Source organism: Diceros bicornis, chromosome 18 (genome assembly GCF_020826845.1).
Source record: "Diceros bicornis minor isolate mBicDic1 chromosome 18, mDicBic1.mat.cur, whole genome shotgun sequence".
In the NCBI taxonomy this organism is placed as follows: domain Eukaryota; kingdom Metazoa; phylum Chordata; class Mammalia; order Perissodactyla; family Rhinocerotidae; genus Diceros; species Diceros bicornis.
In genome coordinates, this window is record NC_080757.1 from 20,396,137 (window position 1) to 20,419,483 (window position 23,347).

The window sequence follows — 23,347 nt, forward strand, 5'->3', positions numbered from 1 at the left end:
TTGACTCGATGATACTAACAACAAATATGTCTGTCATTATACCAGTACTACAGTGCTTTGATTACTGTAGCTTTGTAGTAAGTTTTGAAATCAGGAAGTGTGAGTCTTCTAACTTTGTTTTTATTTTTCAAGATTGTTTTGGCTATTTTGTGTCCCTTGAAATACCCTGTGAATTTTTGGATGGGTTTTTCTATTTTGACAAAAAATGCTCTTGGGGTTTTGATAGGGATTGCATTGAATCTGTGCATTGCTTTGGGAGTAGTATTGTCATCTTAACAATGTTAAGTCTTCCAATCCCTAAACATGGGATGTGTCTCCATTTATTTATGTTTTGTTTAATTTTTTCAGCAATGTTTTGTAGTTTTCATTATATGAGTCTTTCACCATCTTGGTTAAGGTAATTCTTAGGTATTTTATTCTTTTTGATGCTGTCATAAGTAGAATTTTTTTTAATTTCCTTTTTATATTGTTCATTGCTAGTGTATAGAAATGCAACTCATTTTTGTATGTTGATTTTGTATCCTACAGCTTTGCTGAATTTGTTTAGTAACTCAAACGAGTTTGTGTACGTGTGTGTGTGTTATCTTTAAGGTTTACTAAATATAAAATCATATCATCTTAGAACAGACTTCCTCTTTTCCAATTTGGATGACTTATTTCTTTTTCTTTCCCTGATTGTTCTGGCTAGAACTTCCACTAATATGTTGAATAAAAGTGGCAAAAGCAGACATCCTTATCTTGTTCCTAATGTTAGGGGAAAAGCTTTCAGTCTTTCATGATTGAGTGTATGATATTACCTGCGGGTTTCTCATATATGGCTTTTATCATGTTGATGAAATTTTCTTCTATTCCTACCTTATCCAGTGTTTTTATTATGAGAGGGTGTTGAATTTTGTCAGATGCTTTCTCTGGATCAATTGCAACGATCATGTGAGGTTTTTTCCCTTCATGTACTAATGAGGTGTATTACACTGATTGATTTTTGTTGTTGAACCATTCTTGTACTCTAGGAATAAATCCACTTGGTCATGGTGTATAATCCTTTAATATACTGCTGAATTTAGTTTGCTATTTCTTTTTGAGTTTTTCATCAATATTCTTAAGGAATATTGGTCTGTAGTTTTTTTTTCTTGTAGTATTTTTGTCTGGCTTTAGTATTGTGGTAATGTGGGCTTCATGGGATGAGTTAGGAAGTGTTCCTGATTCTTTAATTTTTTATAAATGTTTGAGAAGGATTGGTGTTAATTCTTCTTTCAATGTTTGATAGAATTCACCAGTGAAGCCATCTGGTCCTGGGCTTTTTTTTTGTTGGGAGGTTTTTGATTACTGATTTAATCTCCTTATTAGTTATAGTTCTGTTCAGATTTTCTATTTCTTTCTTTTTTTTTTTTGTGAGGAAGATCAACCCTGTGCTAACATCTGCCAATCCTCCTCTTTTTTTTTTTTTTTTTTTTTTTGCTGAGGAAGACTGGCCCTGGGCCAACATCTGTGCCCATCTTCCTCCACTTTGTATGGGATGCCGTCACAGCATGGCTTGCCAACCGGTGGGTTGATGTGCGCCCGGGATCCAAACCAGCGCTCCCCGGGCCGCCGCAGCGGAGCGCGCACACTTAACTGCTTGTGCCACCGGGCCGGCCCCAGGATTTTCTATTTCTTAATGAGTCAGTTTTGGTAGATTGTATGTTTCTATGAATTTTCTCATTTTGTCTAGGTTATCCAATTTGTTGGCGTATAATTTTTCATTGTATTATCTTATAATCTTTTTTATTTCTGTAAAAACAGTAGTATTGTCCTCACTTTCAATTCTGATTTTTAGTAATTTGAGTCTTCTCTCTTTTTTCTTAATCAATCTAGCTAAACGTTTGTCGATTTCTTTACCTTTTCAAAGAACCAGCTTTTGATTTTGTTGATTTTTTTTCCTGTTTTCTATTCTCTATTTCATTTATCTTTGCTATAATCTTATTATTTTCCTCCTCCTTCTAGCTTTGGGTTTGGTTTGCTCTTCTTTTCCTAGTTCCTTAAGGTATACAGTTAGATTATTGATTTGACAGCTTTCTTCTTTTTTAATGTGAGCATTTCCAGCTATAAATTTTCCTCTTAGCACTGCTTTCACTGCATCCCATAAGTTTTGGTATGTTGTGTTTACACTTCGCTTTGTCTTAAGATATTTTTTAATTACTTTTGTGATTTTTTTTTGTTTGACCAATGATGATGTTTGATTTTCACGTATTTGTGAATTTTCCAGTTTTCCTTCTGCTGTTGATTTCTAGTTTCATTTCATTGTGATCAGAAAAGATATTTTGTATGATTTCAATCTCTTTAAATTTATTAATATTTGTTTTGTGGCCTAACATACAGTCTACCTGAAGGTTGTTCCATGTGTACTTGGGAAGAACATATATGCTGCTGCTGTTTGATGACTTTAACTTTTTTTTTTTTTTTTTTTTGGTGAGGAAGATTGGCCCTGAGCTAACATCTGTTGCCAATCTTCCTCTTTTTGCTTGAGGAAGATTGTCCCTGAGCCATCGTCTGTGCCAATCCTCTTCTTTTTTATATGCGGGTCGCTGCCTCAGCATGGCTTAATGAAGAGTGTGTAGATCCGTGTCTGGGATCTGACCCCGCAAACCCCGGGCCACTGAAGTGGAGTGCGTAAACTTAACCACTGCACCACCAGGCCAGCCCTGATGACTTTAGCTTTTGACATGTATGTTTGAGAATACATGTTAAGTGGAGATGTGAGATTTTCTTTTAGGAGAAGAGCCAAGGGGAGAAATTTAGTGAGCTGCAAAGAGGGCTTGAGATCACAAGAATGGATAACTTTTTGTGAGGAACAGAATTTAGAGCAATAGAACAGCCTTAGGTATATCCTTAGTTAGAAGGCTGAAGGTTGGATATAACCTGGAGTTTTAGATAAGAGTGAAGAATTTGATATAGACCATAACCAAGTCAGTATAATATTTAGAAACTAAAGATAAAAAAAAAAAAAAAAGAATATGATCAATTGAATTCAGGGTTGAGAAGTCAACTACCTTGTTTGAGAAGGACTGTTTCTTATGTTTCTTTAATAATTGAGCAAGGGAAGTAAAGAACAGATTCTGGCGTTTTGGATTTGGGAAACATTTAAATGATGACAACTACTTAAATTATGAAATTAAAAACCATGAATATTCATTATATATCTTTAGAGTATAATTTTTAAAGGCTGATAATTTCCTGCTTTATTAGATAAATCTGAAATCTAAGAAACTTCATATATTATCTTATTGCTATATTTGAATTCGGTAGAAGTTGTTTCTGGACAGTCTACGGAAAGCACTTGCTGGCCATGGAGGAAGCAGGCAGCTGACTGAAAGTGCCGCCATTGCCTGTGTCAAACTGTGTAAAGCAAGTACTTACATCAATTGGGAAGATAACTCTGTAATTTTCCTACTAGTTCAGTCCATGGTGGTTGATCTTAAGGTAACATGCTTTTATTTCTTTACTACAAACTTGAAGAAAATTAAGTGAAAAATAAACTTTTAGTATAAGTATTAGACTAGATCATTGTCAAAGGTCATTCCTAACACTAAAACTCTGTCTTCTTTGATAATAAGTTCATAGGACCTGCTTTTGTTGTTACTATGTTCCTCAGGCTAAATAAAGCGACTTAGAATATGAAGAAAACACAGAATTAATCAGTTTTCTTAAATTAGCATACATTTTCAGACTTGGTTTTACAATAGTATAGAAATTAGGGCCTGAAAGGAACCATATTTGGTATAGTAAGGATTTTATCAGACTGATGATTCACAATATTAGTGTTTTGTGCTTCTTCTGGCAACTGAATGTTATTGCCATCTATGTGCATGATGTGTTGATATTATTAAATACTAGTGAAAAAATACTGCATGACTGTTTAAAGGCTTTTGTTTTCTATTGGGATTTTCATAGAACCTGCTTTTTAATCCAAGTAAACCATTCTCAAGAGGCAGTCAGCCTGCAGATGTGGATCTAATGATTGACTGCCTTGTTTCTTGCTTTCGTATAAGCCCTCACAACAACCAACACTTTAAGGTGAGAGCATTGGTTTTTATCCAATTATGGTTACTAATGCTGTTGATCCTTTATAAATGTGAAAATACTAGAAAGATGAAATGTGAAATACTAGAAAGATAGGTTACACCTTTATTGGTATTTCTCAATATTATATATTAATGTTAATTTCAAGACCTTAAAAATTTGTTCTGTTTTTTTAAAAGCTTTCTTTTTGTTGTTCCTTTTGTTCTCATTTGTGCTACTGAATATTCTTCTCGTAGAAATAATCTACTATCTTTTTCTTTCCTCTGTAGATCTGCCTAGCTCAGAATTCCCCTTCTACATTTCACTATGTGCTGGTAAATTCACTCCATCGAATCATCACCAATGTAAGTCCAAAAGGTATTGCTAAATTACTTAAATTTTTTTTTCCTTTTTTTTCTTACTTTTTTATTTCTTTTTAAGAAAGACGGTATTCGTTTACAAAAGGTTCTGAACTTAGATGTATAATATAGGAAGATTTCTCGCAAGTGGTTATATCTAATAACTAATATACAATTGTATTTTTCATATTCAGTCTTGACCTGAGGGCCTTTATTGAGGAAAGTGGAGTTAATAGGATCCTTTGGAAAGATTAAACCTAAAATGTTTTATTTGGATCAAAAGCCCTTGAGAACAGTGCCACTGAAAACATAATTTAACATTTTCATCCTAAAGCTCTTCACATATTATTTTAATACTCTTAGTCCTTTTCCAGCATTTGATACATTCTGACTTGTCACCTTACCATTTAAGTTAAAAGTAGTAGTTTTGTTGTAGCTCAGTATGATACATTTTAAAAAATGGCAAGGTCATATTTGATTGTACTTTTAGTCTTCCTTAAACAAATGAAATATTAACACATTTAAATAGAAGTGTTCACATGATACAAAAAATCGTATCAGACAAAATAAGTGAACTCATTAAAAGGTACTTGTGAAACCTTCAACTCTGATGTGAGTACATTAAGTAGAAAGATAGCAAAACAGTATCAGATTTGGACCATGAATTTAAAAAATTCTGTTCTTCTGATTATGAACAATCATATTTTGAAGGTTCTCAATTGTTATTTACCATAGCTCCACTTTTATGCATTTATAGATAGTCACATTTATGTATAAATTGGTCAACTTTTTTCTGTTTCCTCCCTTAAAAAGGGCTTTAATTGTTGATAACGTAGGCATATTTGTCCTCTTTGTAATCGAATTCCATTTTAAGAGTGTGTCTCTGGTAAGTTAAAAATACCTTCCCACCTTCATTTGCCTTGGATATGTTGAATTAAGCCAAATTCTGCTCACATTTTCTTTTATCTATTCCTGCAGGGGAAAAATAACCATTAATAAAGTTATTTAGTGCCACATTACTTTCTCTCAATGTGGTGCTAATAGCGTTTTGGGCAGGACAGTTCTTTGTTGTTCAAGACTGCCCTGTGCATGGCAGGACGTTTAGCATTCCTGGTCCTCATTTCGTTAAGTACCATTTGTGCCACCTCCCTCCTCCCACCTCCAGACATTATGAACAACTAGCAATGCCTGAGGGAATGAGGCCTCCCTCAGTTGAGTGTCAGTGAGTTAAATTATAGGTAGAAGTAACATTAAATACTATTCCCCGCTCAGGCTTATGTGTAATTCAGAAGTAAAATATTATTACTTTTTTCTCCTTTGCCTTATAATACTAAAACCATTCCATTTATTAGAGTGGATAGTTTTAAATAAATGCTTAAAACTTGTATTTAATAAACCCAAGTATATACTTTTTTGATACTTTGTGGCTAGTTACTTTAATTGTGAAATATTTTTGTCTACAATTGAATATATAGAGCACTTTCAAGCATGGACTTGGCACTGCTGTAAGTGGTTGAGCTGCTCCTTTGTGGGTTTAAAGCATGTCTGGAGTGGTACTTCATGCATGCTTCCGTGTATATGGTGGAGTGGTTGTGCGTCCTTCTGTGCTCTAATGAGTACTGCATGTGTGAAGGTGGGGTGTGTCTGTGTCAGAGGTCGTGTCAGTATGAATCTATTTTTATGAAGAGAAATCTATATTGACTAATTTTTAAAATATTAAGCATCAGTAACCTTTCAATAAATGGCTTGAAAAGGAGCGTAAATTTGAGTCTATAAAGTATCTTTTGAAGTTATACCTTAGATATTGATACTTTATCGTTATAGATTGTTTGATAAATTGTTTCTTGTTAGGAGTTTTTTTCCATGGGTTTGAGGCTAATAGATATTGAATCTGAAGTACTTTCTGACTGAAAAGGACTATTTATAAAGTAAATATGCAAATGTATGGAATTGACTATTATAGAGTCTCACTGAAGACAGTTATTATGGAAATATTTTGTCTTGAAATCACATGAAATTTTTCTTAGATATTTGGACTCCTAATCTTAAATTCATTCGTAGTGTAAGATTTTCTTTTAAATGATTCTTGGTTCGATACACCTCATAAGTTCTCTTTTTCCATGATTCTTTAAGCCAGTTCACAGATTTCTTTAAATTACTACATTCTCAAATAAGATAGAAGTTTTACTGATATGTTTTTGAGAGTTTATGTAGAAGTAGTAGTGGTGCTTGCAGTTTTGTTTGCTTTTGTGAAACATACTCGGTTCATAAGTACAGTGTTTAGATTTAAAATATTCCACTGTTTCTTCTTAAGAAATCTAAAAGTCTATTCACTATTGGAATTTTATTATAATGGAAGCTTTTATCATTTTCTGAAATGGTATTCATGATACTGTCACCTTTTTTATTATGACACACCGTTAAGAGATGAATTGTAGTTATAAGATCTGTGTTGTGTACTTAATCTTTATAGACTTCCTTTAGGTTAGATTAGATATGTTGTTATAATTGGGAAACTAAAGAAAAGTATACACATATATGAACCACATATCTTAGCCATAAGTGGAACATGCTATAGCTAGTATGGTACTTAGTCTTCTATTTTTTCCTTATGGTAGTTTATTATTTATGGCAATTAATTGGCAATTTACTTATGGATAGTTCACATATTGAGAATGAGATTATCTCTTTCTTTTTTTCTTTTAATTTTTTTTTTATTGCAGTAACATTGGTTTATAACATTGTATAAATTTCAGGTGTGCATCATTATACTTCTATTTCTGCATAGATTACATCGTGTTCACCACCCAAATACTAATTACAACCCATCACCACACACATGTGCTGAATTATCCCTTTCGCCCTCCCTCCCCTCTGGTAACCACCAATCCAGAGATTATCTCTTTCTACTGAGAGGTTTTAGCTGAAGAAATTACTTCCAAGGCATTTGAAAATTGATTTAAGTAATCTCTTGAAGAGTTGCCACATAGTTTGCTCATATTGTAAAAGTATTGCCATTTGGCAACAAACTTAGTGTTTTCAAGGAAAAAAATAATGTCTACTTTAATTGACTAGTTTCAGAAAGGACACATTTACTAACTGCTCAAAACACTAAAATTTTTACCAACTACCTGATGTCTAGTTTTTAGTGCTTCATTTATTTGAAAGTGTATCTTTAACTTTTACTTTAAAATGAATGAATTTATATATTATGAAAAATGGCAGTTATGAAGATCACTAAATCTTAAGTTAAAATCAAGTTATTTTATAGGGTGCACCTGGTACCATGATACAGTTTCAACAGCTGTCAAAATGACATAGTAATTTGGAGAGGATGTTATAATGAGATGCATATTTGTTTAGTTATTAATCAGTTTCTGACAAGATATTATGGAGTCAGTAGACTGAGGAGGACCATTATCTTAATGCATTTTGTGACTATTCAGCCTTTGTTACTTTAAGCTGATTAACACAAGCTGTATAAGTTAGTAAATATATGGGAATCAAGCTGTATTGATTGCTTGGGCAAGTCAGATGACCAGATTGACCAAAGTTTAAAGAATCCATTATATAACCAAACTGAAACTTGATCATTTATTAGGAATTAGCTTAAATAAAGTAAGAGTTGAGGGAAAAGCAGAAACAACCATTACTATCCAAAAAAAAGTATTTCTTCCCTCATAGCTTTGGAATCCCTTCCTGAATGGAATTCAGTATTTGAGTTGTATTGTAAATTGGTTTTATAATTTACTATCCAGTAAATAGAGTTCATAATCCAAAATTTTGGGTTAAGGTAATATAACTTGATGCTATTCAAAATATTCTGAGAATTATGGGTAAAGAAATTAAATGTTGAGAATTTAACCAGCTTAGTTTTGAATAAGAAGGAATCTGGGAATATGATGTGAAGCTATTAAATCCCCCTTATCTACTAGGTCAATTGTTCTTTCCGGTGTTTCCTATAGCAGGAGTATTATAAATTGAAGGCGTATATTTTAGTTCATCCCATTCCTTGCATACTCTCCATAGGTAGTGAAAATTCATCCAGTCATTTTTGTATTAACTGATAGATGAAGTTTGTAGTTTTAGTAATTTTCATAATTATCATTTTTCATAATATAGTAATTAATTAATTTTAAAGTAAAAGTTAAAGATACACTTTCAAATAAAATAGGCACTAAAAAGTAGAATCAACATAAACAAACACATAGGGACAGAGAGTGGATTGGTGGTTACCAGAGGGGAAGGGGGGAGGGAGGAGGGTGAAAGGGATAATTCGGTACATGTGTGTGGTGATGGGTTGTAATTAGTATTTTGGTGGTGAACATGATGTAGTCCATGCAGAAATAGAAGTACAATGACGTACACCTGAAATTTTTACAATGCTATAAACCAATGTTACTGCAATAAACAAAAAATTAAAAAAAAAAAGAAAAAAAAGAAAAGAAGTTATGACACACACACACAAAAAAGAATCAGAGGTTCACAGAGGTCTAATAATTTGCCTAAAGACGCATAGTTTAAGAGTCAGAAATTCAAACCAATGGTTGCATGACTTTAATAGAGTTTCTGCTTTTTCTACTTTCCATCTATGTTTTAACTCAGTAATTCTTTCCAGAGGTAACATTTTGATATCTCTTGGGGAAAAATACTTAAAAGCAATTATTACTGATCAAATCATTGAAGTTGTTTTGTAACCGCAGGCTCTCCGGGACTAGTTCAACTGACCCCATCTTATCAACGAGTAATTAAGAGTTGTCTTTCAGAAACTGAGAGTCCCCTCTTGTCCAGCTCAGACTGGTTGAGACCACCAGTGCATCAATTGGGCTTGCACGAGTTCTCGATAAGCGATCTTTTGAACTAAAAACTCCACCCTCAGATCATACTAGCACCACCACTTTGTGAACACGTGTCCTATGAAGAGCCAGGAAGCTTGACTACACTTGCGCAGATCGTCAATTTCCTCACTTCTCCTTACCTCCAATCATCTATCTCCACACTTCAGACCACCCTGCCCTTCATCTCATAAATTGTGCCCCAAGCCCTGGATAGTAGAGGCAGATCCAAGAGCATATGCCCTTGTCTCCTTGCAGATCAATCTAACAATAAAGCTGTTTTCTTTTTTCAAAAGTTGATGTCATAATAATTAGGTTTTTTAATGCACGTTGGGCAAGAGAACCCCAATTATGTGTGGTAACATTTTTATTTGAAAAATAATTCAAGACGGAGTTGACTCTTAAATAGACTTTTATTTTAAACGTGACTGAGACTTTTTTTAAAGCACATGGACATTTGGGTAAAGATTTCCTTTTTTTTTAATAAATAGTAACTATTCAGCATGTTTGAATTTAAAAAAAAAAAAAAAAGCTAAACAGGTTAAACCAAAATAGAAAAATATTTACGTAAAATAATTACCTTTAAAAAATATTTAGCTATGTTGAGTTTGTCTTTGTGGTGATCATTAATCTTTTCACATATTGTGCTGTCATTGCTTATCAGTTTGAGATTATAGGTTTACTAATAGCTTTATCTCATTTACTAATTTCATGTTGTAATGATCATTGTTTGTAGGCATATAAGTAAATGGTTTGCCATTGTGTTGAACCACTAATCTCTTTTAAAACTTTGATAATAGCATTCTTACCTGGGAAAATATATACTATGTATGCATATGTTTCTGAAATGTGTAAAACATTAAACTAAAAAAAAAAGAAAAAGATTGGCTGCAGAATTAACTTTCTAAAGACTTTGTTTTTCAGATTCACTAGCTTATCAGTGAGAAAAGACAGTCTCATATGCTCATGCAGTGGGCAATTTGTCTCATGTTCATTATTATGTTTTAAAATAGATGTATGGTTTAGTGTTTGAATCAAAGATATTATTTGAAGACTTCGGAAATCATGGTGTGTGTTGCATGGTCTTAGAAAGTTTCTGACAAAAAGATAAAACATGAAACTGTAATGATCCAGAGCATATTAAGTCATGCAAATTTGTACTTTTCCCTTTCTTATGGTCTCTGTTTTTCTCAAGTCTGCGCTGGATTGGTGGCCTAAGATTGATGCCGTATATTGTCACTCAGTTGAACTTCGAAATATGTTTGGTGAAACACTTCATAAAGCAGTGCAGGGTTGTGGAGCACACCCAGCAATACGAATGGCACCGGTAAGATTAATCATAGACTGAATCCCTTCTTCTTCCTGTTGCATTTTCGGCGTTGTTATTCCATTCCTGCTGTTTTATTTTAGAAAATCAAATGAGTCCCTCCTTTTCTGTAAGTATAGTGGTGTGTTATATACTGCAATATTGTTGCAAAACTAGTTAATGATGTTTGTTTTCCACTGTTGCAGTGAGTTGAGCTTACTCTTCTTAGAGAAATTTTCTCACAAAATGTTGTTAAAATCTTAATGTCACTTTTTCTTTTTTTTTAGTTTCCTTTAACTTTTTCTTATGAACCAAAATATTTTGATTAATCAGCTCCTCATCTTTTGGGGATGAGTAAGGGAAGCTGACTTCTGGGTTAGAGTGAACGTTCCTACTAATGCACAGTTTTGCCCATTGACTGCCAGCTATTGCACATAGGAAATTAGAAATGAATTTTTATTAAAAAATATTTGATGTTTCAGCAGACGTACTTTGAGCATTTAAATTTGGTAGGCACTTTGATATTGAAGTTTGACTGTGTTTAAAGTTAATAAAAACAGACTGTTTTCAAATTAGGTATTCTAATAGGTTAATACTCTTAATATGGAATTTTAAAACTCATATGGTACCAGTTTAAACAGACATTTATAGTATTTGTAGCAGTCATTTCTTGGTATTGATGTATAGAAAGAGTATTATACATAGCAACTCTTGACATTGATTGGTGGTGCTTTGTCTTCTGCTTCTTATTTTCTATTCTTATTGGCTGCTGTCGCTAACATGATCAGATGCCAGCCAGTCACTGTTTTGCATGGCAGTGGGCTTCTGTGACTGTAAGTATGACCCATTGTAACTACGTCAGAAAAGTCCTTGGTTTCTTTGACTTTTCTGTCTAGTTACCGTTATAGTCACATCGTGTCATTACAGATGAAAATGTAGCATATTTTTACCTATTGGCTATATCTAGTAAATTAGCCATTTCACACTTATAAGATAATTTAAACAGCTTCTTCCCTGGCATGCTTCTCTTTTTCCCAACTCTGTTAGTCAGTAAAATATTTTGGTTTCATACGTTTGTATTTCACTCTTATCCAGTTGTCAGTAATTGTTTTTTTTTTTTTTTTTTGCTATTCCCAGATTTTTTTTTTTTTATTGATATTTTAATGGTTTCTAACATTGTGAAATTTTGGGTTGTACATTTTTGTTTGTCCATCACCCCATATATGACTCCCTTCACCCCTTGTGCCCACCCCCCACCCCCACTTCCCGGGTAACCACAGTCCAGTTTTCTCTGTCCATGTGTTGGTTTATATTCCACATATGAGTGAGATCATACAGTGTTTGTCTTTCTCTTTCTGGCTTATTTCACTTAACATAATACGCTCCAGGCCCATCCATGTTGTTGCAAATGGGACGATTTTGTCTTTTTTTATGGCTGAGTAGTATTCCATTGTATATATATACCACATTTTCTTAATCCAATCGTCAGTCGAGGGACACTTAGGTTGCTTCCACTTCTTGGCTATGGTGAATAATGCTGCAATGAACATAGGGGTGCATAAGCCTCTTTGGATTGTTGATTTCAGGTGCGTTGGATAGATTCCCAGTAGTGGGATGGCTGGATCATAGGGCATCTCTATTTTTAATTCTTTGAGGAATCTCCATACCGTTTTCCATAGAGGCTGCACCAATTTGCATTCCCACCAGCTGTGTATGAGGGTTCCTGTTTCTCCACATCCTCTCCAACATTTGTTGTTTTTTGTCTTGGTGATTATAGCCATTCTAACGGGCGTGAGGTGGTATCTTAGTGTTGTTTTGATTTGCATTTCCCTGATGATTAGTGATGTTGAGCATCTTTTCATGTGCCTATTGGCCATCTGTATATCTTCCTTGGAGAAGTGTCTGTTCATTTCCTCTGCCCATTTTTTGATCGGGTTGTTTGTTTTTTTGTTGTTCAATTGTGTGAGTTCTTTATATATTATGGAGATCAACCCCTTGTCAGATGTATGTTTTGCAAATATTCTCTCCCAGCTGGTTGGTTGTTTGTTCATCTTGATTCTGGTTTCATTTGTCTTATAAAAGCTCTTTAGTCTGATAAAGTCCCACTTGTTTATTTTTTCTTTAGTTTCCCTAGTCTGGGTAGGCATGTCATCCGAAAAGATTCCTTTATGACCAATGTCAAATAGTGTGTTGCCTATATTTTCTTCTATGAGTTTTATAGTTTCAGGTCTCACCTTCAGGTCTTTGATCCATTTTGAGTTAATTTTTGTGAATGGCGATAGCACATGGTCCACTTTCATTCTTTTGCATGTGGATGTCCAGTTTTCCCAACACCATTTATTGAAGAGACTTTCCTTTCTCCATTGCATGTCCTTAGCACCTTTGTCGAAAATTAGCTGTCCGTATATGTGTGGTTTTATTTCTGGGCTTTCAATTCTGTTCCATTGATCTGTGTGTCTGTTTTTGTACCAGTACCATGCTGTTTTGATTACTATTGCTTTGTAGTATGTTTTGAAGTCAGGAATTGTGATGCCTCCTGCTTTGTTCTTTTTCTTTAGGATTTCTTTAGCTATTCGGGGTCTTTTGTTGCCCCATATAAATTTTAGTATTCTTTTTTCTATTTCTGTGAAGAATGTCATTGGGATTCTGATTGGGATTGCATTGAATCTGTAGATTGCTTTAGGTAATATAGACATTTTAACTATGTTTATTCTTCCAATCCACGTGCATGGGATATCTTTCCATTTCTTTATGTCATCGTAGATTTCCCTCAATAATGTCTTGTAGTTCTCATTGTATAGGTCCTTCACCTCCTTGGTAAGATTTATTCCTAGGTATTTTATTCTTTTTGATGCAATTGTAAATGGTATTATCTTTTTGAGCTCTCTTTCTGTTAGTTCATTATTAGCATATAGAAATGCAACTGATTTTTGTAGATTGATTTTGTACCCTGCAACTTTGCTGTAGTTGTTGATTGTTTCTAACAGTTTTCCAACAGATTCTTTAGGGTTTTCTATGTATACAATCATGTCATCTGCAAATAGTGAGAGTTTCACTTCTTCGTTACCTATTTGGATTCCTTTTATTCCTTTTTCTTGCCTAATTGCTCTGGCCAAAACCTCCAGTACTATGTTGAACAGGAGTGGTGAGAGTGGGCAGCCCTGCCTCGTTCCTGTTCTCAGAGGAATGGCTTTCAGTCTTTCCCCGTTGAGTATGATGTTAGCTGTGGGTTTGTCATATATGGCCTTTATTATGTTGAGGTACTTTCCTTCTATTCCCATTTTATTGAGAGTTTTTATCATAAATGGATGTTGTATCTTGTCAAATGCCTTCTCTGCGTCTATTGAGACGATCATGTGGTTTTTATTCTTTGTTTTGTTGATGTGATGTATCACGTTGATTGATTTGCGGATGTTGAACCATCCCTGCGTCTCTGGTATAAATCCCACTTGATCATGGTGTATGATCTTTTTAATATATTGTTGTATTCGGTTTGCCAATATTTTGTTGAGGATTTTTGCATCAATGTTCATCAGCGATATTGGCCTGTAATTTTCTTTCTTTGTATTGTCTTTGTCTGGTTTCGGTATCAGGGTGATGTTGGCCTCATAGAATGATTCAGGAAGTGTTCCATCTTCCTCTATTTTTTGGAATAGTTTGAGGAGGATGGGTATTAAATCTTCTTTGAATGTTTGGTAAAATTCACTGGAGAAGCCATCTGGTCCTGGACTTTTATTTTTTGGGAGGTTTTTGATTACTGTTTCAATCTCTTTACTTGTGATTGGTCTATTCAGATTCTCCATTTCTTCTTGGTTCAATTTTGGGAGGTTGTATAAGTCTAAGAATTTATCCATTTCTTCTAGATTGTCCAATTTGTTGGCATATAATTTCTCATAGTATTCTCTTATAATCCTCTGTATTTCCATGGTATCCGTTGTAATTTCTCCTCTTTCATTTCTAATTTTATTTACTTGAGCCTTTTCTCTTTTTTTCTTAGTTAGCCTGGCTAAGGGTTTGTCTATTTTGTTTATCTTCTCGAAGAACCAACTCTTTGTTTCATTAATCCTTTCTACTGTTTTTTTGGTCTCAATATCATTTATTTCTGCTCTGATTTTTATTATTTCTCTCCTTCTGCTGGCTTTGGGCTTTGTTTGTTCTTCTTTTTCTAGTTCTGTTAGGTGTAATTTAAGGTTGCCTATTAGGGCTTTTTCTTGTTTGTTAAGGTGGGCTTGTATCGCTATGAGTTTCCCTCTCAGGACCGCTTTTGCTGCGTCCCATATGGTTTGATATGGCATGTTATCATTTTCGTTTGTTTCCAGATAGTTTTTGATTTCTCCTTTAATTTCATCAATGATCCATTGGTTGTTCAGTAGCATGTTGTTTAATCTCCACATTTTTGTCACTTTCCCAGTTTTTTTTTCCTGGTTCATTTCCAGTTTCATAGCCTTATGGTCTGAAAAGATGCTTGTTATGATTTCAATCTTCTTAAATTTATTGAGGCTTGCTTTGTTTCCCAACATATGGTCTATCCTAGAGAATGTTCCATGCGCGCTTGAGAAGAATGTGTAGTCAGCTGTTTTTGGGTGGAGTGCTCTGTATATGTCTACTAGGTCCATCTCGTCCAGTTTTTCATTTAAGTCTAATATTTCTTTATTAACTTTTTGTCTGGATGATCTATCCATTGCTGTAAGTGGGGTGTTAAGATCCCCTACTATTATTGTGTTGTTGTTGATTTCTCCTTTTAGGTTTGTTAATAGTTGTTTTATGTACATTGGTGCTCCTATGTTGGGTGCATATATATTTATAAGTGATATGTCTTCTTGATGGAGTGTCCCTTTTATCATTATATATTTCCCTTCTTTGTCTTTCTTAACCTGTTTTATCTTGAAGTCTACTTTGTCTGATATGAGTATGGCAACACCTGCTTTCTTTTGTTTGCCATTAGCTTGGAGTATTGTCTTCCATCCTTTCACTCTGAGCCTGTGCTTGTCTTTAGTGCTAAGATGTGTTTCCTGAAGGCAGCATATTGTTGGGTCTTGCTTTTTAATCCATCCTGCCACTCTGTATCTTTTGATGGGAGAGTTCAATCCATTTACATTTAGGGTAATTATTGAAATATGAGGGTTGAATGTTGCTGTTTTGTCACTTATTTTCTGGTTCTTTTGCATTTCCTTTGTTTCTTGTCCCATTTGTTTTGGACTGCCAATTCAGTTTGGTTGTTCTGTCTTATGATTCTTCTAGTTTTCTCTTTGTTTATCATATGTGGTTTTAATTTGATTATTTGTTTAGTGGTTACCTTGAGGTTTGGGCGAAAAATCTTCTGTATGAGATAGTCCATTATCTGATAGCCTCCTATTTCCTTATACTAAGTCAATTCAGTCACTTTCCTCTTCCCCTTCTAAGTTGCTCTTGTTATACCTTATTCTATCTTGTGTTGTGGCTGTGTGTTTACAGTGATGAGGTTAAATTTATTTTTGGTGAATTTCTTCCTTTGATCTTTGAGTTTAGTATTTAAGTGGTTGCTAACCTATTCCGGTAAAGATCTACTATTTCTCTGATTTTGTCTACCTACTTTTCTCCTTACTCCAAGCTTTGTGTTCCCTTTCTCTTCTTGTTTTCAGGCCTGAGGGCCTTCTTGAGTATTTCTTGTAGTGGCGGTCTCGTGGCCATGAACTCCCTTAGCTTTTGTTTATCTGGGAGAGTTACTATTTCTCCATCATATTTGAAGGATATTTTTGCTGGATAGAGTATTCTTGGCTGAAAGTTTTTGTCTTTTAGTATTTTGAATATATCATTCCAGTCTCTTCTAGCCTGAAAAGTTTCTGTTGAGAAATCCGCTGAGAGCCTGATGGGAGTTCCTTTGTACGTTATTTTTTGTTTTTGTCTAGCTGCCCTTAATATTGTTTCTTTGTCGTTGACCCTGGCTAGCCTTACCACTAGGTGTCGTGGTGAAGGCCTTTGTCTGTTAATATATATAGGAGTCCTGTTGGCTTCGCTTACTGGTATTTCCTGCTCCTTCCCCAGATTTGGGAAATTTTCAGCTATTATTTCCTTGAATAGGCTCTCTGTTCCTCTTTCCCTCTCCTCTCCCTCAGGAATACCTATAATTCTTATGTTACATTTTCTAATAGAGTCCGATATTTCTCGGAGTCTTTCTTCATTTCTTTTTAGTCTTAGTTCTCTCTCTTCTTCCATCTGGAGTATATCTGTATTCCTATCCTCTAAAGTACTAATTCTTTCCTCCATATTGTCAGCTCTGTTCTTTAAAGATTCCAGATTCTCCTTTATCTCCTCCATTGTGTTCTTCATCTCCATCAGCCCTGATAGGTTTTTCTTTATGATTTCAATCTCTTTTGTGAAGAAACTCCTAATCTCATTTAATTGTTTGTCTGTGTTGTCTCGTATTTCGTTGAGTGTTTTTATGATAGCTATTTTGAAATCTCTGTCATTTAGTTTATGGATTTCTGTGTCTTCGGGGTTGATTTCTGGGTGCTTGTCATTTTGTTTCTGGTCTGGTGATTTCATATATTTTTGCATTGTGGTTCCTGTGTTGGTTTTGATTTTCCTCATCCTGGAAGTCTCTGGTTGCAACTTCCACCTGCCGCCACTGTGTGGTGGTAAAGGGCTGTGTAGTCTAAGCCCCCTGCGCTCTGCCCCAGTTTTTCTGCTGCGATCCGCAGTTTTGTTTTGTTTTGTTTTGTTTCTTTTCCCCACTGCGATCCACGGGTCCAGTCCAGTTTATTCAGGTCTGCCTCGGACCACTAGATCTGGTCGAGCTGCAGACTCCGGGTTGCGGGGAGGGGGGAGCTCTCTCTTTTGCCCTCTGGGTCCCTGACGTGGGAGGCTTCTCGTTTGCCCCTCTTTTTCCGCTCTCTGGGTTGCTCAGATGTTGATGGTAGCCCTGTGGCTCCTCTGAGCCCTCTGTGCGGGAGTTTCCCACTGGCTGAGAGCGCCCGAAGAGCTACAGTCTCCCGCCGAGGGCCGCCCCTCCCCCCTCTCTGGGAGCCGCGCGGACCGGATCGCTGATCTGATGGGGAAGGAGCGGAGTTCTCCTTACCTCTCCCCACTTCCTCCGGGGGCCCAGCACGTTCCGCTCTCAGATGTGCGACAGTGTGGATCCCTCCGCTCCAGCTTTTGACTGTCTGGGATTCCGTTGTTGGTCTGTGGCTGTTACTTTTGTTGTATTTTGTGGGGGAAGAATTCACGGGAAAGCTCACTCCGCCATGATGCTGACGTCACTCCAGTAATTGTTTTTGAGGATTGTTTATCTTAGATGTTCAAATAGTGAAGTTTGCTATACCATATATTTGTGATTATTTAGCCTAAAAATTTATAGCCAAAAGAACGTGGCAATGATGTTTTATTAAATAAAATGCAAACTAATTTTTTAGTTGACTTTTTATAATGCCAAGTACTTAATTTTTTTAAAAATTGAAAATTTCAATCCAAGTATAAGTTAATTGGAGGTAAACATAAATAATAGCTAATTAAATGTTAACTAGACATCATTTTTTATTTTTTAAAAAATTATTTGAGGTCATATTGGCTTACAACATTATGTAAATTTGAGGTATATATCACTGTATTTCAGTTTCTGTATAGACTGCATCATATTCACCACCCACAGTTCAGTTTTTATCTGTCACCATGCATATGTGCCCCTTTACCCTTTTCACCCTCCCCCCCACCCACTCCCTTCTCCTCTGGTAACCACTAATCTGTTCTTGTTATCTGTATGTTTATCTTCCACATATGAGTGAAATCATATGGTATTTGTCTTTCTCTATTTTCCTCAACATAATACCTTCAAGTTCCATTGATGTTGTCCCAAATGGCACAATTTTATCTTTTTTATGGCTGAGTAGTATTCCTTCTACTTCTTTATCCATTCATCCATTGATGGGCACTTGGGTTGCTTCCACGTCTTGGCTATTGTAAATAATGCTGTGATGGACATAGGGGGTGCATATATCTTTTTGAGTTATTGATTTCATGTTCTTTGAATAAATACCCAGTAGTGGAATAGCTGGATCATATGGTATTTCTATTTTTAATTTTTTGAGAAATCTGTCTTGCTTTCCATAGGGGCTGCAACAGTTTGCATTCTCACCAGCAGTGTATGAAGGTTCCCTTTTCTCCACATCCTCTCCAACACTTATTTCTTGTCTTGTTAATTATAGCCATTCTGATGGGTGTGAGGTGATATCTCATTGTAGTTCTGATTTGCATTTCCCTAATAATTAGTGATGTTGAACATCTTTTCATGTGCCTGTTGGCCATTTGTATATCGTCTTTGGAAAAATGTCTGTTCACATCCTCTGCCCATTTTTTGATTGGGTCATTTGTTTTTTTGTTGTTGAGTTGTATGAGTTCTTTATATATCTTGGAGATTAACCCATTGTCTGATATATGATTTGCAAATATTTTCTTCGAGTTGGTGGGTTGTCTTTTCATTTTGTTCCTCGTTCCCTTTGCCTTGCAGAAGCTTTTTAGTCTGATGTTGTCCCACTTGTTTATTTTTCCTTTTGTTGCCCTTGCCTGAGTAGACATGGTATTCGAAAAGATACTAAGACCTATGGCAAAGAGTGTACTACCTATATTTTCTTCTGGGAGTTTTATGGTTTCAGGTCTTAGATTCAAGTCTTTAATCCATTTTGAGTTAATTTTTGTGTATAGTGTAAGATAATGGTCTAGTTTGATTCTTTTGCATGATAGCCGGTTTTCCCAACACCATTTATTGAAGAGACTTTCCTTTCTCCATTGTATGTTCTTGGCTCCTTTGTTGAAGATTAGCTGTCCACAGATGTGTAGTTTTATTTCTGGGCTTTCAATTCTGTTCTATTGATCTGTGTTTCTGTTTTTCTGCCAATACCATGCTGTTTTGATTACTACAGTTTTGTAATATATTTTGAAATCAGGGTGTGTGATAACCTCCAGCTTTGTTCTTTTTTCTCGGAATTGGTTTGGCTGTTCGAGGTCTTTTGTTGTTCCACATAAATTTTAGGGTTTTTTTGTTCTGTTTCCATGAAGAATGTCATTGAGATTCTGATTGGGATTGCATTGAATCTGTAGATTGCTTTAGGTAATATGGACATTTTAAATATGTTTATTCTTCCAACCCCTGAGCATGGAATATCTTTCCACTTCTTTATTGTCTTCTTTGATTTCTTTCAGTAATGTCTTATAGTTTTCAGTGTATAGGTCTTTCACCTCCTTGCTTAAAGAGATATTTTTTTCTTTTTGTTGTTATTTTAAATGGGATTGTATTTTTGATTTCTCTTTCTGCTAGTTCGTTGTTAGTGTATAGAAATGCAACTGATTTTTGTATGTTGATTTTATACCCTGTAACTTTATTGTATTCATTGATTATTTCTAATAGTTTTTTGCTGGATTCTTTGGAGTTTTCTATATATGGAATCACATCATCCACAAATATGACCATATTACTACTTCTTTTCCAATTTGGATCCCTTTTGTTTCTTTTTCTTGCCTAATTGCTCTGGCTAAACTTCCAGTGTTGTGTTGAATAAAAGTGGTGAGAGTGGGCATCTTTATCTTGTTCCTGTTCTCAGAGGAATAGCTTTCAGTTTTTCACTGTTGAGTATGATGTTGGCTGTGGGTTTGTCATGTATGGCCTTTATTATGTTGAGGTACTTTCCTTCTATACCCATTTTATTGAGAGTTTTTATCATAAATGGATGTTGGATCTTGTCAAATGCTTGCTCTGCATCTATTGAGATTATCATGTGATTTTTATTCTTTATTTTGTTAATGTGGTGTATCACATTGATTGATTTGCAGATTTTGAACCATCCTTTCATCCCTGGAATAAATCCCACTTGATCCTAGTGTATGATTCTTTTAATGTATTGTATTCGATTTGCTAGTATTTGTTGAGGATTTTTGCATCTGTGTTCATCAGCGATATTGGCCTGTAATTTTCCTTTTTTGTGTTGTCCTTGTCTGGTTTTGGGATCAGGGTAATGTTGGCTTTGTAGAACGAGTTAGGAAGCATCTTGTCCTCTTCAGTATTTTGGAATAGTTTGAGAAGGATAGATGTTAAATCTTCTGTGAATGTTTAGTAGAATTCACCAGAGAAGGCTTCTGGTCCTGGACTTTTGTTTTTTCATTACTGTTTCAATCTCTTTACTTATGATTGGTCTATTCAGATTCTCTATTTCTTCTTGATTCAGTTTTGGGAGGTTGTAAGAGTCTCAGAATTTATCCATTTCTTCTGGTTTATCCAATTTGTTGGCATATAGCTTTTCATAGTATCCTCTTATAGTCCTTGTATTTCTGTGGTGTCCATTGTAATTTCTCCTCTTTCATTTCTGATTTTATTTATTTGAGTCTTCCCTCTTTTTTTCTTAATGAGTCTGGCTAAGGGTTTGTCAATTTTGTTTATCTTCTCAAAGAACCAGCTCTTAGTTTCATTGATCCTTTCTATTGTTTTTTCAGTCTCTATTTTATTTATTTCTGCTCTCATTTTTATTATTTCCTTCCTTTATGGACTTTGGGCTTTGTCTTTTTTCTAGTTCTGTTAGATGTAATGTAAGATTGCTTATTTAAGATTTTTCTTGTTTTTTGAGATAGGTCTGTATTGCTATAAATTTCCCTCTTGGTACCGCTTTTGCTGCATCCCATAAGAGTTTATATGTTGTGTTTTCATTTTCATTTGTCTCCAGGCATTTTTTGATTTCTCCTTTGATTTCTTCACTGATCCAATGGCTGTTCAGTTGCATGTTGTTTAGTCTCCACGTATTTGTGACTTTCTCAGCTTTTTTCTTGTAGTTGATTTCTAGTTTCACATCATGGTGGTTGGAAAAGATGCTTGCTATGATTTCAATCTTCTTAAATTTATTGAGCCTTGGTTTGTTTCCCAGCATATGATCTGTCTTTGAGAATGTTCCATGTGCACTTGAGAAGAATGTGTTTTGTGCTATTTTTGGATGGAATATTCTATATATAGCCATTAAGTCCATCTGGTCTAGTGTTTCATTTAAGTCCACTGTTTCCTTGTGGACTTTCTGTCTGGGTGATCTGTCCATTGATGTAAGTGGGATGTTAAGGTCCCCTACTATTATTGTGTTGCTGTCAGTTTCTCCCTTTGGGTCTGTTAATAGTTGCTTTATATGCTTTGGTGCTCCTGTGTTAGGTGCATATATATTAATAAGTGTTATGTCTTCTTGTTGAATGTCCCTTTTATAGTTATTTAATGCCCATCTTTGTCTCTTGTTATCTTTTTTATCTTGAATTCTGTTTAGTCTGATATAAGTACAGCTACACCTGCTGTCTTTTGCTTGCCACTTGCTTCAAGTGTCATTTTCCATCTGTTCACTTTGAGCCTATGTTTGTTTTTAGAGCTGAGATGTGTTTCCTGGAGGCAACATATTGTTGGGTCTTGTTTTTTAATCCATCCAGCCACTCTATGTCTTTTGATTGGTGAATTCAATCCATTTACATTTAGAGTGATTATTGGTATATGAGGGCTTAATACTGCCATTTTATCTTTTGTTTTCTGGTTGTTCTATATTTCCATTATTTCTCTTTCCTTTTATTTTTGTCTGCCGTTTCAGCTTGGTGGTTTTCTATGATGTTTTTCTCTGTTTTCTCTCTATTTATGCTTTGTGACTTTGCTCTGACTTTTTGTTTTGTGGTTACCATGAGGTTTGCGTAAAAGATCTCATAGATGAGATAGTCCTTTTTCTGATAGCCTTTTATCTCCAATAGCCTATGCTGGTTCCATTGTCTTGGTTGTAGTTGTACTGTATTGGTTTGTAGCAGTTTATAGCAATTGTGTTGGTTATAGTTGTTTTTAATGCTTTCTTTCCTTTTATCTTTTATGTTATAATTGTTTACTAACCTATTCTGACATACAGTTTCAATTTTCTGATTCTTTCTATTTATCTCCTTGCTCAAGGTTTTATAAACCTTTGCTTTTTAGTTTCAGATAGGAGGGCTCCTTTCAACTTTTCTTGTAAGGCAGGTCTAGTGGTGATGAACTCCCTCAGCTTTTGTTTATCTGAGAAAGCTTTTATTTCTTTATCATATCTGAAGGGTAGTTTTGCTGGATAGAGTATTCTTGGCTGATAGTTTTTGTCTTTCAGTATTTTGAGTATAGTATTCCAGTCTTTCCTAGCCTGTAGGGTCTCTGCTGAGAAATCTGCTGAAAGCCTGATGGGGGTTCCTTTGTAGGTTATTTTCTTCTGTCTTGCTGCCCTTATGACATTTTTGCTTTGTCATTGACTTTTGACAATTTTAATATATGCCTTGGAGAAGGTCTTTTTGCATTGATGTAATTAGGAGTTCTGTGAGCCTCATGTACTTGCATGTACAGTTCCTTCCCTAGGTTTGGGAAGTTCTCAGCTATTATTTCTTTGAATCAACTCTCTGGTCCTTTCTCCCTCCCTTCTTCTTCTGGAATACCTATAATCTTTATATTACTTTTCCTAATTGAGTCGGATATTTCTCAAAGAGTTTCTTCGTTTTTTAAAAATCTTAATTCTCTCTCCTCCTTCACCTGAATAATTTCTAGGTTTCTATCCTCATGCTTACTAATTCTCTCCTCCATATGGTCTGCTCTATTTTTAATGCTTTCTGCATTATTTTTTTTAATCTCATTAATTGTGTTCTTCATCTCCAGAATTTCTGATTGATCTTTTTTTAGAGTTTCAGTCTCTTTGGTGAAGTACTCCTTTTGTTCATTAATTTTATTCCTGAACTCATTGAACTGTCTTTCTGAGTTTTCTTGTAACTCACTGAGTTTCTTTATGACAGCTGTTTTGATTTCTGTCAGTTAGATTGTAATC

The 23,347-nt window shown here is 35.0% G+C and overlaps 1 protein-coding gene across 2 annotated transcripts in view; it reads left to right on the forward strand.

The window, feature by feature from the left end:
• The window catches only part of NF1 (neurofibromin 1), a 260,892-nt gene that overhangs the window by 84,582 nt on the left and 152,963 nt on the right, over positions 1 to 23,347 (forward strand). For both annotated transcript variants that reach the window (XM_058560309.1, XM_058560310.1), the window contains exons 9-12: positions 3,286 to 3,459; positions 3,931 to 4,053; positions 4,329 to 4,403; positions 10,428 to 10,559. In XM_058560309.1, the coding sequence (XP_058416292.1) occupies positions 3,286 to 3,459; positions 3,931 to 4,053; positions 4,329 to 4,403; positions 10,428 to 10,559 (504 nt within the window). The remainder of the gene's footprint in view (positions 1 to 3,285; positions 3,460 to 3,930; positions 4,054 to 4,328; positions 4,404 to 10,427; positions 10,560 to 23,347) is intronic.